This window comes from Peromyscus leucopus, chromosome 6, assembly GCF_004664715.2.
Source record: "Peromyscus leucopus breed LL Stock chromosome 6, UCI_PerLeu_2.1, whole genome shotgun sequence".
In the NCBI taxonomy this organism is placed as follows: Eukaryota; Metazoa; Chordata; class Mammalia; order Rodentia; family Cricetidae; genus Peromyscus; species Peromyscus leucopus.
In genome coordinates, this window is record NC_051068.1 from 77095010 (window position 1) to 77111968 (window position 16959).

The following is a 16959-nucleotide window of genomic DNA, read 5'->3' on the forward strand; positions in this document are numbered from 1 at the left end:
CAGCTTTATTTTTTAAATGAGTACAATTTATAATCAATATGTTCACTGTTCATAGATAATTTACACTTAGAGGTCCATAAACCCATACTATAAGTAGATAATCAGACTATATTATTCAGGTAATTTGAATGTTATTTTAAAAACAGCCTCTCTTAAGCTAAAGAAATAGCTCAGTAGATAAGATACTGCCCTTGAAAGCATAAGGACCTGAGTTTGATCCCCAGAAACTAAATAAAAGAGCAGGGATTATTGGGGCATTCTTATAATCCCAGTGCTGGAAAGGAAGAAACAGGCAGAACCCTGAGGATTGTTTGTTGGCTAGCTAATACTTGGTGAGTTCCAGACTAATGAGATACCACGTCTTTCTGAGAAGGGAGGAAAAGGGTATACATAGTACCTGAAGAACGACATCTGAAGCTGTTCTCTGGCCTCTACACACCCACATAGTATACATACATGTGAGCACACACAGAGGCTCTTGATGTAGGTGTGGCAGCATATAGCTGTAATTCCAGCACTTGGGGAGTCTAAGACAGGAAGATCAGCTAAGTGCCATCCTGGGCTATACAGTTAAGATTCTGTCTCAAAAACTAAGAGGGTACATTTAAACTTTTTTTAAATTATAGAAAAAAATCAAACAGCTTCTCCTTAAAATCTCTTTTCATATTTTAACCAAAAAAAGTACAGTGATTCAGTCAATGATATCTGTTAAGTAATAGCTGCTTCTGAAGAAGAAAGTTGAGCAAAAAGGGGCAAAATCAATCATTATCACAAAAGATGATTTTCTAAATCTGGAAAACAGTTAACAGCTAATTATTAAGCACTGATTATATCAAGCATTAGATTCAACACTACTCACAATACCTCATATATATGTTTGGAATCTCCAAACAATTCTATGAAGAGCTGTATTTGGTCTAAAGATTTCAAATAATTGCTGGGCAGTGGTGGCATATGACTTTAATCCCAGCACTCGGGGAGGCAGAGACAGGTAGATCTCTGAGAGTTCAAGGCAAGCCTGGTGGTCTACAGAGTGAGTTCCAGGACAGGCTCCAAAGCTAACAGAGAAACCCTGTCACAAAAAAAAAAAAAAAAAAAAAAAAAAAAAAAAAAAAAAAGGTTTCAAATAATATAGAAGTTTTCAAAAGCACATTCTTTAATCAAACATAAGAAACCAATACTGTGGCTATCATTCTGTATAAATAAAATGCTGATTGGCCAGTAGCCAGGCAAGTAGTATAGGCAGGAAGGACAAGCAGAGAAGAGAGTTCTGGGAAATGGAAGGCTGAGGCAGAGAGATGCTGCTAGCTGCCACCATGACAAGCGAGATGTAAGGTACCAGTTAGCCACAAGCCATGTGGCAACTTATAGATTAATAGAAACGGGTTAATTTAAGATAAAAGAACTAAGTAACAAGAAACCTGCTGTGGCCATACAGTTTGTAATCAATATAAGTCTCTATGTGTTTACTTGGTTGGGGCTGAGTGACTGTGGGACTGGTGGGTGAGAAAGATTTGTCCTGACCCTGGGCCAGGCAGGACCAGAAAAACTCTAGCTACAAACCAAAATTTCAATGTAAATAAGAACACACACACACAATATTTGGAAATTATCCAAGTTATCAATAAAAAGAGACTTAAAGTATACACGCGCGCGCACACACACACACACACACACACACACACACAGAGTTTAGAAAATAATAGTAAAACTGTGTATCAAGTCAGGCTTGAAGTTAATGCCTATATTCCCAGCAACCAGGAGGCAGAGACAAGGAGGATCACTACAAGTTCAAGTCTACTCTGGTTTACATAGGCCCTTCCCCTAGGACCTGTGAACTGTCTAGCTATGGATCCTTGGACTTGGTAATGGTGCCAGATATGAGTTCTATCCTGTGGAGAAATCCTTAAATCCAATCAAAATGTGGTTGGTTACTCCCATAACATTCATGTCACTATTATACCAGTGGGTGTATAATGCCATGCTAGTTGTTACTATAGCTCACGGAGTTCACAGAAGTGTAAGACTATTGACCTTTTATCCTCCTGTAGTGTGCATAGCACTTTCTAGCACTATGAAATCTAGCACTATGAATCTAAAGCTTCCAGGTCTACCAGCTTGATTTCTCCATGTTCTATGACTCAAGTATATGGTGTCCTTAGAAAATAGGACCATCAAGTTCTGGAGAGTAACCAAAGGCAATGACAATAGTCTATAATGTTTGGGGGGTCTATGGAATCCCACTAGGCAACATCTTCAAAAAAAGTACCCCATTCTGGGCAGTGGCTTTTTATTTGCTAGCCTGTAGTGTCTAGTATGGCACTGTCCCCTCCACTATAGGGTAACTCTAAACTCTTTTTTATATGTGTATGTATCTTAGGAAGCTTCTATAGTAAAAGGTTTACATATGACTTTAAAAATTAAAGGTCTTTAGGGTTAGTTACATTCCTCTTACTCCCTCCTCTACCCTGCCCTCCTATCCTTATCCTACGTAACCCTTTCTGACCTATTATTCCCCTTTTCTCTTTTCTCACTTCATTCTATCTCCCTGCCCCAGGAAATCCCCCTAATCTATAGCTCCTTACTAGCTTCCTGACTACTATGGGTATTCAAAATGAAACATGAATATTTAAAGATTCAAAGCTACCAGCCACATATGGGAGAAAACATGTTCCAGTTGTCTTTCTGGATATGGTTTACCTCTCTCAGGATGATTGTTTCCAGCTCCATTCATTTACCTATGAATTTCATAGTTTCCTTTTTCTTAACAGATCAATTATATTCCATTGTGTAAATGTATCGTTTTCATTATCCATTCATCAGTTGATGGCACCCAGATTATGTTTTACTGTTACTCTGTTAAACAGACTATTAAACTGACTGCTACTGACTTATTGCTAGACCCACAGTTAAGTGTGGCTCTGAACCCCATTAGAAAAGCTTCTCTTTGTAGCAGATAGCAGTTAACACAGAGATCCCCATAACTCATCAATATGGAGAATAAGAGGCTGCAGAGTGCTCAGTCCTAAATGAGACATCTGTATCACACACCTTCTCCCAAGGCTCAACAATAATTGTGGAAGGAGTAGAAAGATAGCAAGAGCCAGAGATGGTGGGTGACTACAGGGAAAGAGTGTTTTCCAGACAAAACAAGGCAGTTGCATATATGAACTCAGAAAGGTTCTGATAGCATGCATAAGACCTACACAAGCTCAAGCCAAACAAAATTCCAGCATGGACAGGAGAGGTGAGCACAAAGTCCCATCCCTAGCTTAGGAGCTATTGGCAACTGAAAGCTGCTGTGAGAAGGACAGCAAATTTTCTTTAAGGGTGTGACCCTTAGTAGATTGCCACATTCCAGGGTAGCTTTACATGAATATTTGGTCATCACTAATTGGACTGGATGGGTTTAAAGAAAAAGAAAACAGGACATGAAGTTCAGTAGGTAAGGAGATGGGGTGGATCTAGGAGTAGTTGAGGGAGAGGTGAATATGATCAAGATATACAAAAATTGCAAAGAACTAATAAAATAATATTTTTAAAGGCCATGTCAAAAATAAAAATGCTATGTCATAAATTCATAGATGTGGTTGCAAGTGATCTGAAGGATTGAAATGTTTTTATGTTTTTTAAAAGAAATAGAAAAGCAGCCGGGCGGTGGTGGCGCATGCCTTTAATCCCAGCACTCGGGAGGCAGAAGCAGGCAGATCTCTGTGAGTTCGAGGCCAGCCTGGTCTCCAAACCGAGTTCCAGGAAAGGCGCAAAGCTACACAGAGAAACCCTGTCTCGAAGAAAAAAAAAAAAAAAGAAAAAAAATAGAAAAGCTAAACATCAGTATACAAATTTTGAAAGAACAATAAGAAAAGACTAGCATGTAAATTCAGGGAGGCGAAAGTATTTTAAGTATAAAAGCAATGGTATAAATACACAAAGCAAAAAACAGTTAACAGAAATTCTTAAAACTTCTATTAAAATAATTGCCACAAATCAATGGAACACAAATTATAGAAGTTCTATAAATAAAAAGGAGAAAGGATTTTGCTACTTTAGTGCTTAAGTCAACAGTAAATAATAAAGCCCTTAAAAGATTAAAGAGTATAGATACTTCCAGATAATTTTACAAAGAAAAATTCTAAGTCAAATTCAGAAAAAATCCAAAGCTTATGCAAAAGGTAGTAACTGCAAATCATGAAAAGTTATTTATGTTTTAAATTACTGATAAATTAGTGATAATACCAAGTAGTAATAGAAACATTTTGGAACCAGAGCTTTCAAAATGATCTTGGTTATATTTCACAATTTAAAATTAATAAAAAATACTAGAAACCAGTTGATTACCAAGTCATTATTTCTAAGATCTTATTAATAAATTCAAACTAAAAGGTAGTCTCTCAAGTTTAAAATAAGGAAAAGATGTATGTGCTCCTTGTTTACTTCAGTATTATTTATAATAGTAAAAAACTGGAAAATGTAAATATCTAAAAATAAAAAGTTAATATTATTACATATACAAATAAATTATTGTGAAAAACATCAAGAAACATAATAATGCCTAAAAAGTAAATTTTTCATTTAAATAATATAAAATTATATGACTATGATTAATAATTAAATATATTCTTAAAAGAGTAAATATAAATATTCTAATATTATATTAATTGTTGATGCTCTTGAAAATAATTTTAAAATTTTTATTCTAAGTTTTCTAGATATAGTTAGCATAAATTATAATACTTTAATTTTCATATAATTTTACTGCTTAAATACTAAATATAAAATAATCTTGTTTTTAATTATTTAAGTATAAAATTATTATAATTTCATTTTTAGGCAGGATTTTAAAACACTAACCTATACATAATATTTCCACTTTATACAGTATTCAACAATAGAAAAGAAATTCTAAAATCCTTGAGACAGAGACAGAGACAAACTCATTACTCTTGCCTTAAATGCATTTTTTTTTCTTCCAAATTTTCTATTTGCTTCAACATCCTTTCTTCTTCCTTTTTGCTATTCTAAGAAGATAATCAACAATGCTATATTAATCATTTTGCTTCAACAAAAATGTAACTGAAATTAGTATTTAAAACCTTCATCTGTCAGCATAAATTTTATTTCATTACGCAAAAAGCAAGAATAAGAGTATGCTATTTATTTATTTTTATTTTGGTCAGCTTGACACAAGTTAGAGTATCTGGGAAGAAGGAACCTCACAAAACTGCCTCCATAAGAATGACCTGTAGGCAAGTCTGCTAGACATTTTCTTCACTGATGATTAATATGGGAAGCTCAGCCCACTGATGGTGGTGCCACCCCTAGGCAGGTGGTCCTGGGTTCTATAAAAAAGCAGGCTGTACAATCCCAAAGGAACAACCAGTAATCAGCTCTCCTCATGATCTCTGCTTTATTAGTTTCTGCCTCAAGGTTCCTGCCTTGAGTTCCTGTCTTGACTTCTCTTCATGATGGACTATGCTTGAGATATGTAAACCAATAAACCTCCTTCCCCTCCACCCTAAGCTGTTCTTTCTCACAGCAATAGAAAGCAAACTAATACAGCAAGCTATTTTATTTGTACAGTTCTGCCTTACAGATGTGTATTAATAACAATACTAATAATATATAGTAGCTAATAAAATAAGTTTGATTTCCCAGTGGTAGCTGGAGGCTTGTATCCTTTATTCATAAAGTTTCATTAATTCGTCTTTCAAGGACAAAATTAATGTTGTTCTCTGACAACTTCTCTTCCATAAAGGCAGAAGTGAACTTGTGAACTCCAATAACACTTCATCCCATTGTCAACATATATGACATACTATTTTACTTAAGATATTTAAACACTATTTTTATATTAATTCATATATTCTTGAAGAAAAATGACAAGATTATTCATTATTATATCTTCCACAGAAATCTATGACTAAATTGAATATTACTATATAAAAAACTGTTAATGCTTAAAATTAGATTAACTTCATAAATAGGTAGTCTCCATTTTCTGTTGTCCATTATCACAACAAAGTATGCAGCTTTTTCTCCAAAAAATACCAGCTTTAAAATAATCCAACTTTTTAAGCTAAAACAGTACTCAGAGATCATCTATTTTAATGTCCTTCTAATTTTGAAGGTAAGAAAGCAAAGTTATTGATAACTTTGTCAACTCACAGCGATATCTTCTTGATGTTTCTTGAGTTCTAGGGCCATATCACTTGCTTCTTGTGCTAATTTTTTGTTATCAAGGGAAAGCTTGCCACAGCTTGCAGTTAATTCAGCATTCTTAAGTCTATTTTTAAAAAAACATATCATACAGAAATAATTAAACATGAAATATGATATATATAAGAATTAATTCAAAGTAATCTTAGGGGAAGAAAAGATATAAATAAGATAATACTGGCCATTAATTCTTGAAGCAAGGTTATGGTTCTACGCTACTTCATTACATTTCTTTGTTCAAATATATTTAAATTGTTTCCATATTAATATTTCATTAAGTCACACATATTTCTTTGTATATTCCCTACACACTCATTCTTTCACATTTTTTACAAAATAAAAGGGCACAATATTTTGTTCACATAACTGTTTTACTTCTAATAGTCTGTTTCAAACTTCTGAAATTTTGATTAGAATAGTCCTTGAAGCATGAACTGTTATTTGTAATTAAAATGCAATTATTTGCCAGGCAGCAGTGGCACACACCTTTAATCCTAGCACTCGCCAGGCAGATCTCTGTGAGTTCCAGGCCAGCCTGGTCTACAGAGCAAGTTCCAGGACAGGCACCAAAACTACACAGAGAAACCCTGTCTCAAAAAAACAAAACAAAACAAAACAAAATGCAGTTATTTTTACAAGTTCTCAAATTTTCCACACTGAAAGAGAAATTATTGTTGCTATTGTCTGAAGCTGGTAACAATTCTAAATAAATGCAGTGTAGTGTCTGGTACCACCAAATGATTTCAGGAGCATCTACTGCTTCCTCCTATTTAATATTGTTGGAAATTCAGCAGTGAAAATAAAGGGGTTTTGCCTAAGTAATGACAGATTAAAGAGCAAATAAATCAAGGATAACACAAATACTAAAATATAAATAACCACTCAATTCTTAATAAAATGAATGTTACCTAGGTCTCCTGAAAAAAAAAAAAAAAAAAAAAAAAAAAAAAAAAAAAAACACTGTTGAAAGAATATCAGAAGGAGGGAATGGAGCTACAAGACAGGACTAGGCTATAGGTTGGCCTGGGACTTAAGATATAACCCAGGCTGGCCTCAAACTCAAAGCAATCCTCCTTCTTCAGCCTCTCAAGTGTTTGGATTCCAGGTATGAGGCATCACACAAATACTTTACCTACCATTTTTATCTATATCTATATTGAGAAGCAATCAAAAGGGAAAAATAATTTTTACCACCAACAGGCACTTGAAAGAATCTATTGGTACAAATCTACATAGGGTAAAATCTCACTGTCTAATATCTATATCTCTATCAATCTAGAAAAGCTGTGGTTCCAATTATAAACCAAGCTGGCTTTGGAGATGGAATTGGCTCACTCCTTCTCTAAATCCAAACATATTGCTAAAAGAAAAGGTTGAGAGATTCTTCAGTCCCATATCAGAAGAGCCCTCTGGTGTGGGACAGAAGGAAATCAATAAAAAGGGACCATTGTCTTCAAGATTCTAATTCTCTCCATGCTTACCCTTGATTTCTCGGAATCCTTTCTTACATGTTATGTCATTTTTAAATCCAAACTTTGCATTTTGATTAAAAATAAGTTTTTCCAATAGCAATCTCTGAAGTCTCCAGAAGGAAGATGAGGCCCCAACAACAACAACTCTACCAATTCAGAATGATGCCATGGTAATCATCATCATACTACACTTCTTGCCAGAATTTCAGACAATCTTACCCATTACTCTAAGACTTGCTGTGTAATCTACAGTTAGTCTAACTGAGATTTAACTATCTATGCTTTCTTATAGTACCCAACAGAGATACCATCACCCCCTAAACAGCAGGAAGCAATTCTAAGAAAATGACACCCCTTCTCCCTAAGGTTTCATATTTCTCAGGGTTATGGATGATGGTTATAGGGTTGAGGGTGGAAGAAAATATTAAACTCAGTATTCTCCTTAACAAAAAAAAAGTGTTTCAAAAAAAAAAAGGGGAAAGAAATGGAATGGATAGGTATATATTATAGTAGATTATTGTATATACTAGTAAACAAATTTAGTAAAATAGCAGCCTTAGATAATTTGCACTGTTATGGATTCTTATATGTTGATACAAATGTAAACTATTTTTATATTCCTGTTTAAGATAATTTGTATACAAAACTATATTTGTTATAATGTACATATATTTCTACTCTTATTTGAAATATTTGTATATTGATACAAATGTAAATTTATATCTGTCATACTGTATGCATGTTCTACTTCTGTTTAGGATATTCTGTATATCGAATATATATTTAAGATTATTGTCATATTGCATACTGCACTATACATTCCTACCTCTGTTATAAATATCTTGTGTATTGTCACAATTTTAAAGTCATCGTCCTTTACCTTACATTTGCTTATAGACTGTTTACCTTGTTTACATGAAGCCTTAGTCCTTAAGTTATTTAGGTAGATAAGATTTATAGATTTATAGTCACCTATGCTTGTCATCTCTATAGTTATGTTAGTTAGGTTATCCAGATTTACAGATACATTGGTCAGATGAACAGGTAATTTTCAAACACTTCATAGACCTAGAGAATACAGCATTTAAATAACTTAGAATTCTGTTGATGTGAGACACAATTGCTCCTTGCGGAACCAATTTGATCCTGAAAGAACGTTGGGCTAAGACATTTCCATTTGGAAGTTTGTCTTCTTGACACAAAATGGCCTATTGGGCAAAGAACTGTCCTTGCCTCAACTGCTGACAATACGAGTGCTGTCCTTCTGGACAAGCGGGACACAAGAAAAACTGACTTCTGAACTCTGCCAAGATAGGGTAAGATGGTCTTTCAGAATTCCTGCTTCTGAAAATAGTCTGTCAGATACTCTCAGCCTGTAGCCAATTTGAATGCACCAACAATGCTGAGAAACATTGACTGTCCAGGCTGACAGCTGTCTCTGTCTACTCTTTCAAGATTCCCGAAAGTTGCTTACATCCATCTTCCATTGCTTAGGTACCATTATATTCCTTCTCAGGTCTTTGATGGGACTGAAGACTAACAGTTATAGTTATAACTTTGTGTGTGTGTGTGTGTGTGTGTGTGTGTGTGTGTGTGTGTGTGTGTGTATTTAAAATATCTTAGATAGAACATATTAAGTATTAGATTCAGGTTCTTTAGGATAGGACACCTTTTGGAATGATCTTTGTAACATGCCATTTACCTACGCTCTAGACTTCTCTGGATTTTACTATGTGTTTCTTGCTTGATATTGTTCGCATTGGTTGTAGTTCCATCTTATCTAGGTCATCATTCCTCATTACTCCTGGACAATATTTGATAACTATTCCTTTGTATATAGTCTTGTATTACATTAAAACCTTCCTATTTAGACAAAAGGGTGAGATGTAGTGGGTAGCCATTCCAGCTTTGATCTGGAAGTTCCAACCCCCATTGAGGCTTCAGTAACTGTCACGCCTACAAGGCAGGGCTGAGAGAGGAGCCTGAAGACCTGTGATCTGGATGCACCCGCTCTCTTGGTTCTTGGACCCTGGACACTGGAGGTAGACGGAGCAGAGTTCTCCAGAGAACACTACCGGACTGCGCTACACCTTTCCCAGACCCTGTAGCCCATCCCTTCACTTGTAAGTTACCCCACAAAATAAACCTCCCTTTTAACTACATGGAGTGGCCTTAATAATTTCACCAATATTTGTTTGCTTTTGTTTTGTTGTTCTTTGGAATATTTATATTGTGTTATAAAATAAAAATCACTTTTGTGGTAAAACACCCTCAAAAAAAAAAAAGCTATGCATTGTTTATATGCAAATACTCTACTGCTTGCATATAGGACTTGACTGTCTAAAGATCTGTGCATCTTCTAGGTTTCTGAAACCAAAGATCATAAACACCAAGAGATAACTATATACTGATATGACGTGATTTAACTTGGTTATTTATTCTTTTTTATATAATGATACAAACTTTCTTTAGCAATGAAATAGGTAAATCATTTCTCTTCTGACTCAAGATCTCACCACCAAGCCAGGTCCTTGAATTCATAATTTTCTTGCTTCAGCTTCCAGAGAGCTGAGATTACATTTGTGCACTACCATGCCTGGCCTTCACTCTTACTCTTTAATTAGAAATAAAATTCAATTCCAAATCCATTGATATAAATAGCAAGCCATTTATTTTTATCATAAATCTTAAGAACTAAACTGTATATAGGTATGTGAAAAACATACTTCTCTTCTTCAAGCTCAGTTTTCAGTTCTTCAACCTGTTTTGAATAATGCTGATCACTTGTTTTAGTAACAGTTAACTGTACTTCCAAGTCACGGACCTCTTTCTGCAAAATAAATGTATATATTTATAAAAATGTTCTACTAGATTTTTTTCATATAAAAGATATAATTGTGCTGGGCATGGTGGCACAAACCCAGAACTTAGAAGGCAGAGGCAGGCAGAACTTTATAAGTTAAAAGTCAGCTTAGTCTACAAAGTGAGTTCCAGGAAAACCAGAGCTACATAGTAAGACCCTGCCTCAAAATAAATAAATAAATAAATAAATAAATAAATAAATAAATAAATAAATAAATAAATAAATAAATAAGAGATATATGGTTGCTCTAACTAGTCAAATAATATATTTGGGAAAAATTAGGCAGGATATTAATATTTTTGAGACACAGTCTCATTCAGTGCAGGCTGGTCTAAAACTCTATATAATGAGGTTGACCTTGAACCTTTTTTTGGGTGGGGGAGGTTTGAGACAGGGTTTTTCTGTGTATCCCTGGCCCTGGAACTCATTTTGTAGACCATGCTGGTCTTGAACTCAGAGAGATCCACCTGCCTCTGCCTCCAGAGTGCTGGGATTAAATGTGTGCACCACTGTTGCCCGAAGACCTTGAACTCTTGATTCTCCTACCTCCTCTGCCAAAGTACTAGGGTTATAGATAGATACAAATACCATGTCCAGCTAAATATTTTAAATTTAAGTAGATGTGATAATTATTTTAATTTTTTAACTAGCAATGACAAATCTAAGTAAATTCTATTGTGATATCCTAAAGCTGACCGAAAAATTATATTTACAGATAATTTTTAACCATTTTAATCTACTAAGTAATTAATTCCAATTACAATTTATATTAGTTTTGCTTATTGTTTAATTTGCCTGTTTGTTTGTTTTCCTGAGACAGACTCTCACCATATATCTCTGGCTATCCTGGAACTCTCTATTCAAACCAGGCTAGTCTCCAACTCATAGAGATCTGGCTGCCTCTGCCTATAGAATACTAGGAATAAAGGAGTATGTCACTACACCTGACCTAAAATTTTATATTAGTAAGAGAAAATATACTAGTGAAGTCAGGAAGTGTCTTATAGACTAAGATAGTCTTACTATTATAAAAAGTTTCAATTCTTTTACAGGCCTACAAATATACTTTAAAGATAAGTTTAAATATAAGCATTATAAAGGGTATCATAAGAATCTAGCTTAATAAATGCTAAAATTTAAGTGTATCATGAAATACTAAAGACATCAAGAAACAGAATTATTATAAACCATAACATGCATAAACTGGATCCTTAAATGTTGACCTTTCTCTCCCACATTACAATATGAAGGTTCCCTATTTTAAATCACTCGTCAGCGTGTTAAATGTAACAGGAACACACACTTTCAAAAAGAAATTTGTAAAGAAATTCTACACAAAGCAAATATCTACACCATAATCAATTTTATAAATCTATATTCTCTAAACAAAACATTGGAAATAAACATATCCTTAACAAACCTCTCTGGTTTGCAAAAGGAGAGTTAGTTCTTGTTCTTTCCCTTGTAATTCTTCAACAAGCTTCTCAACGTGTTTCTTTTCATCTAAAAGTTTTTGGTCTTCTGCCTGTTTAAAAATAGTAGAGAAAAAAATGCATGACTGTCAAACTCCATACATGTTGAAAATAATTAAACTGCCCAACAGAAAGAACTACAGTGTATTTCCTTGGCTAAAATTGCTTAAAAAGAAAAAACAAAGACAGGTGTGGTAGCACACGCCTTTAATCTCAGCACTAGGGAGGTAAAGGCAGGCGGATCTCTGTGAGTTCGAAGTCAGCCAGGTCTACAGAGTGAATTCTAGGACAGCCAGGACTTTTACACAGAGAAACAGCTGTCTCAAAAAAAAAAAAGTTTTTTTATTTAAACGAATTTTTTTCATTTTACATATACCAACAACAGTTTCTGCTCCCTCCCCTCCTTCTGCTCAGTCCCCACCTCCCCCACATTGACTCCTCAGAGAGGGTAAGGCCTCCCATGGGGAGTCAATAAATACTGGCATATCAAGTTGAGGCAGAACCAAGCTCCTCCCCCTTTTATTGAGGCTGAGCAAGGTATCCTTCCATAGGGAATGGGCTCCAAAACGCCAGATTTCAGCTAAATCCTGGTCCCACTGCCAGTGACCAACTTACTGCCCAAGCCACACAACTGTCACCCACATTCAGAAGGCCTAGTTCGGTCCCATGCAGGTTCCCCAGCTGTCAGTCCAGAGTCAGTGAACTCCAACTAACTCCGGTCAGCTGTCACTATGGGTTTCCCCATTATGATCTTGACCCCTTTGCTCATATAATCCCTCCTCTACCCAGTGCTTAGCTGTGGATCTCTGCATCTGCTTCCATCAGTTACTGGATATAGGTTCTATGATGACAATTAGGGTAATCACCCATCTGATTACAGAAGGCCAGTTCTCCACTATTGCTTGTAGTCTTAGCTGGGTTCATCCTTGTGGTTTCCTGGGAATTTCCCTAGCACCAGGTTTCTCCCTAATCCCATAATGGCTCCCTCCCTTTATCAAGATATTTCTTTCCTTGTTCATGTTCTCTTACCAACTCTCCTTACCTCCTCCCCTCCCCCATGCTCCCAATTTATCAGGAGATCATATCTATTTCCTCTTCCCCAGGGGATCCATGCATGTCTCTTAGAGTACTCCTTGTTACCCAGATTCTCTGGGGTTGTGATTTGTAGCCTAGCCAGAAACTAGAAATAATCTAGATGCCCCTCAACCAAAGAATGGATAAAGAAAATGTGGTACATTTACACAATGGAGTATAAGTCAGTCTTTAATGAAATTTAGGGAGGCAAATGGATGGAACTAGTAAAAAAACATTCTGAGTGAGGTAACCCAGATCCAAAAAGACAAACATGGTATGTACTCACTCATAAGTGGATATTAGATGTAAAGCAAAAATAAAAAATTTAATGGACAGAGACCTGGAACAAAAGGAATAAATTATTTAAATACTGAAATTAAAACAGTGAGTTAAAAATTGCCTTAATGGGACAGGGTAAATGAGAAAAGTAAGGACAACAAAAGTCAGGCTCTATTCTAGGCGGGGACAATTGGAAGAGCACTGGAAATCACAAAGGAGGCAACAGGATGACTGAAAAACACAAGAAAGCAGAAAGGCTAAGCGGCAAACAGAAATGCGCAGTGCACTGCTCCAGCTGAGGCTCCAGCACTGCAAGAAGAAACAAAAGCTTCATCCAAAAGCTATGTCAGATGACCCTAGAGAAAAGAAACTGCCAGTCTTTCACACAGAGCGAGTCTGCAATGCTTGCTAAGACATGGATCCAGTTTTAAATCTGGTAAGACAACGGCTAATGGAGAAGAGGTCCACTTTGTCATTCCTTCTCTCTCAGATGGCTGTCCCTGGGTGCCACCTTGAGAATTAGATTATTGGTTGAGACAGAGCTACTCTAGGGGTCTGAAAACAAGGCATAATCAGAATTCCAAAAACCAGGCAACAGCCTGCCCAAAGCTCTTAGGTGTGAGACAACAATCATGAAGGAGAAAAGCATTTTTAGAAATTCAGACATTTTAAGAAGTTCAGGAGAGCTAGGGGATGGGGGAGGTCAAGCAATAAAGAGTTCAGTGGTCTGTAGCCAAACCTTCCATGGTTTTAAAAAAGAAAAAAAAATGGATCCCATTACATGAGGAGAGCTGTGGAGATTGATGGCCTGAGTCTGAAGTTAGTGGATGGCTGAACTTTTGAGGCCACCTAGCTACTAAGTAGTTCACTGTTAGGACTAAGAACTCTGAAGCTTGTTTGAGGTAATCTGGCTTACCTTTTGGATGATGATATTCTTTTAACTAACCTTGCAATTTCCACAGCCACCTCTCTCCTACATAGTATTTGATAATGTGAAGGATTGAAAGTACTAAGACTGTACAGATCTATACTATAGTACAGATCTCAATACTCTCTAATACACTCAGGAGATACCCCATTTATTAGACAGTAGTAACTGCAGTGTGTAAAAATTGTCAAGAACCTCTAGAAAATTTAGAAACTACCCTACCCACAGATGCAAAGCTAAGTCCAGCCAGCAGAAATTGTTAATCATAAAGAGGAAAACTCCTAAAGTGAAGGCAATTCTACTATACATGTGACCCTAAGCAGGGTCCAGAATCAGCACTAGCCTAAACATTAGAAAAGACAAAGACACCTGGCTTTGGTGGTACACGCAGGAGGCAGAACCAGGTGGATCTCTGTGAGTTCGAGGCCAGCCTGGGCTACCAAGTGAGTTCCAGGAGAGGCGCAAAGCTACACAGAGAAACCCTGTCTCAAAAAACCAAAAAAAGAAAAAAGACAAAGACTCCAACAACAACTGACAAACTATTCTACCTAGACGACTCCAACATTAGAAGACTGGGAGTAAATCCAACTGAATATTTTGTCTTAATTTTTAGTTTTTATTTTTATTTTATTTTTGAGTTAAAGATCTTTGCAATTTATCTCTATCAAACAGACCTGAAATGTTTTGTTTGTTTTTTATGTGTTTATTGTTTTGTCTACTATGTTTCTTTCTTTCTTCCTATTATACTGTAAGTATTTTAAAAGTGTAAGATATGCTTTTAAAAACTTTTGTTTTGCCAGATGGTGGTGGCGCACACCTTTAATCTCAGCACCCAGGAGGCAGAGGCAGGTAGATCATCTCTACTCGCTCAAGGCCACCCTTGTCTACAAAGTGAGTTCTAAAATAGTCTGGGCTGTTACACAGTGAAACCCTGTCTCAACAACAACAAAAAAAAAAACCTTTTTATTCCTCTTACATTCATCAACTTTTTACCACACATTTTCTTTATTGTGTAATTAGATTTCAATACTTTTCTCTGTCACTTCCTAACATTTCTCATTTCTTTTTCTGTTCTTTTATTTAATTCTGCTCCTTTTCACCCTCCCTTTGTTCCCTTCCTTTATTTCATGTATTTATTATTTTTATTGCTACCCTAATTATATTTAACTTTATAGCTAACTCTACATTACTTTTGTTATTTTATATTCTATGGCCACTAGTGGAACTGAATAGGCTTTAATAAATATTAAGTGAATTTCCTTATATAGTTTGGTATGGTATTACAACTGTTACAGCAGTTTGTTTGCCCCATTCTCCCAGCAGTACTGAGTCCTCAAAAGAAGACTGCTCACTAAGAAGATCCCCAAATAAAGTCATAAGAAATATCCATTATCAACAAATGTACAAATCATAATATACAAACATAATCATGAAAAATCAAGCAATATGACAGTTACAAGAGATCATAACTATTTTGTTACTAAATTCAAATGGCTGAAACTGAATTGGCTGGTATGATGGTTCAGTAAGTAACGGCATTTGTCATTAAGCCTGATGACTTGAGTTGGATCCTTGGAGCCCACATAGTGGAAGGAAAGAATCTACTCCCATAAGCTGTCCTCTGATTTCCACACATATGTCATCAAACACAGACACACATACACACATTATCAACCAATCAATCAATTTTAAAGTGGTTAAAATGCCAAAAAAAAAATTCAAAAGTCTACTTGTAAAAGTAACCAGTGATTTCAAAGAGGACACAGCAGTATGGAAACAGTATAGAATAGTTTAGGACCTACATGGAGGCTCACAAATGTAACTCCAGTTCCAGGGAATCAGATGCCTTCTCCAGGCCTCTGAAAGCACTAAGTATGCATGTAGTACACATACATTCATGCAAATATTCACACATAAACATAAACATAAAAATAAGTATTTTTTTTAAATTGAAGGAGAAATAAAATTTATCATGATAAAAACAAATTCAAGTTATTTATTACCACTAAGCCATCTCTACAGAGGATACTGGAAGGAATATTTCAGACTGAAAAGAAGGATAAACATACTCACAGAGGATAAATAAATCATGAATGGGTAGTGGGGAATGGGAAAATGAGCGAGTGACAGAAGGCTTATTAACCAAAATGAACAGTACATGAAAAGCTATATGGAAGTGTTTCATCTTCCAACTCAAAAAATCAATTTTAATTAGACAGGATAGAAAAATATAGGTGACATAAATGGAGACCAGGGGAATTCTCAGGGTTAAAGGCTTAAGTGGGAATAGGGAGACTAGAGAAAGGAGAAGTTAGGGGGTACATTAGCCAAAACTAAAGCTGTATGAAGAAGTCTTACAAAAATCCACTGGTCTGTACACTAATTTTTTTTTTGTTTGTTTGTTTTTTGAGACAGGGTTTCTCTGTGTAGTTTTGGTGCCTGTCCTAGATCTCACTCTGTAGACCAGGCTGGTCTCAAACTCACAGAGATTCACCTGCCTCTGCCTCCCAAGTGCTGGGATTAAAGGTATGCGCTACCACTGCCCAGCCATGTATGCTGATTTTTAAATACAATATATATAAAATACAAGAGTTTGAACAGAAGTATCCTTCAAGGTTGAGCAATAATACTCCAAATTTGGGTTACTAAATGAAA

At 35.6% G+C, this 16959-nt stretch overlaps 1 protein-coding gene across 2 annotated transcripts in view; it reads right to left on the minus strand.

Moving 5' to 3' along the window:
* The window catches only part of Sycp1 (synaptonemal complex protein 1), a 103213-nt gene that overhangs the window by 37126 nt on the left and 49128 nt on the right, over window positions 1–16959 (minus strand). For both annotated transcript variants that reach the window (XM_037206945.1, XM_028877272.2), the window contains 4 exons: window positions 11972–12076; window positions 10415–10518; window positions 6166–6283; window positions 4948–5018 (listed from right to left, as the gene is read on the minus strand). In XM_037206945.1, coding sequence (XP_037062840.1) covers window positions 4948–5018; window positions 6166–6283; window positions 10415–10518; window positions 11972–12076 — 398 coding nt within the window. The remainder of the gene's footprint in view (window positions 1–4947; window positions 5019–6165; window positions 6284–10414; window positions 10519–11971; window positions 12077–16959) is intronic.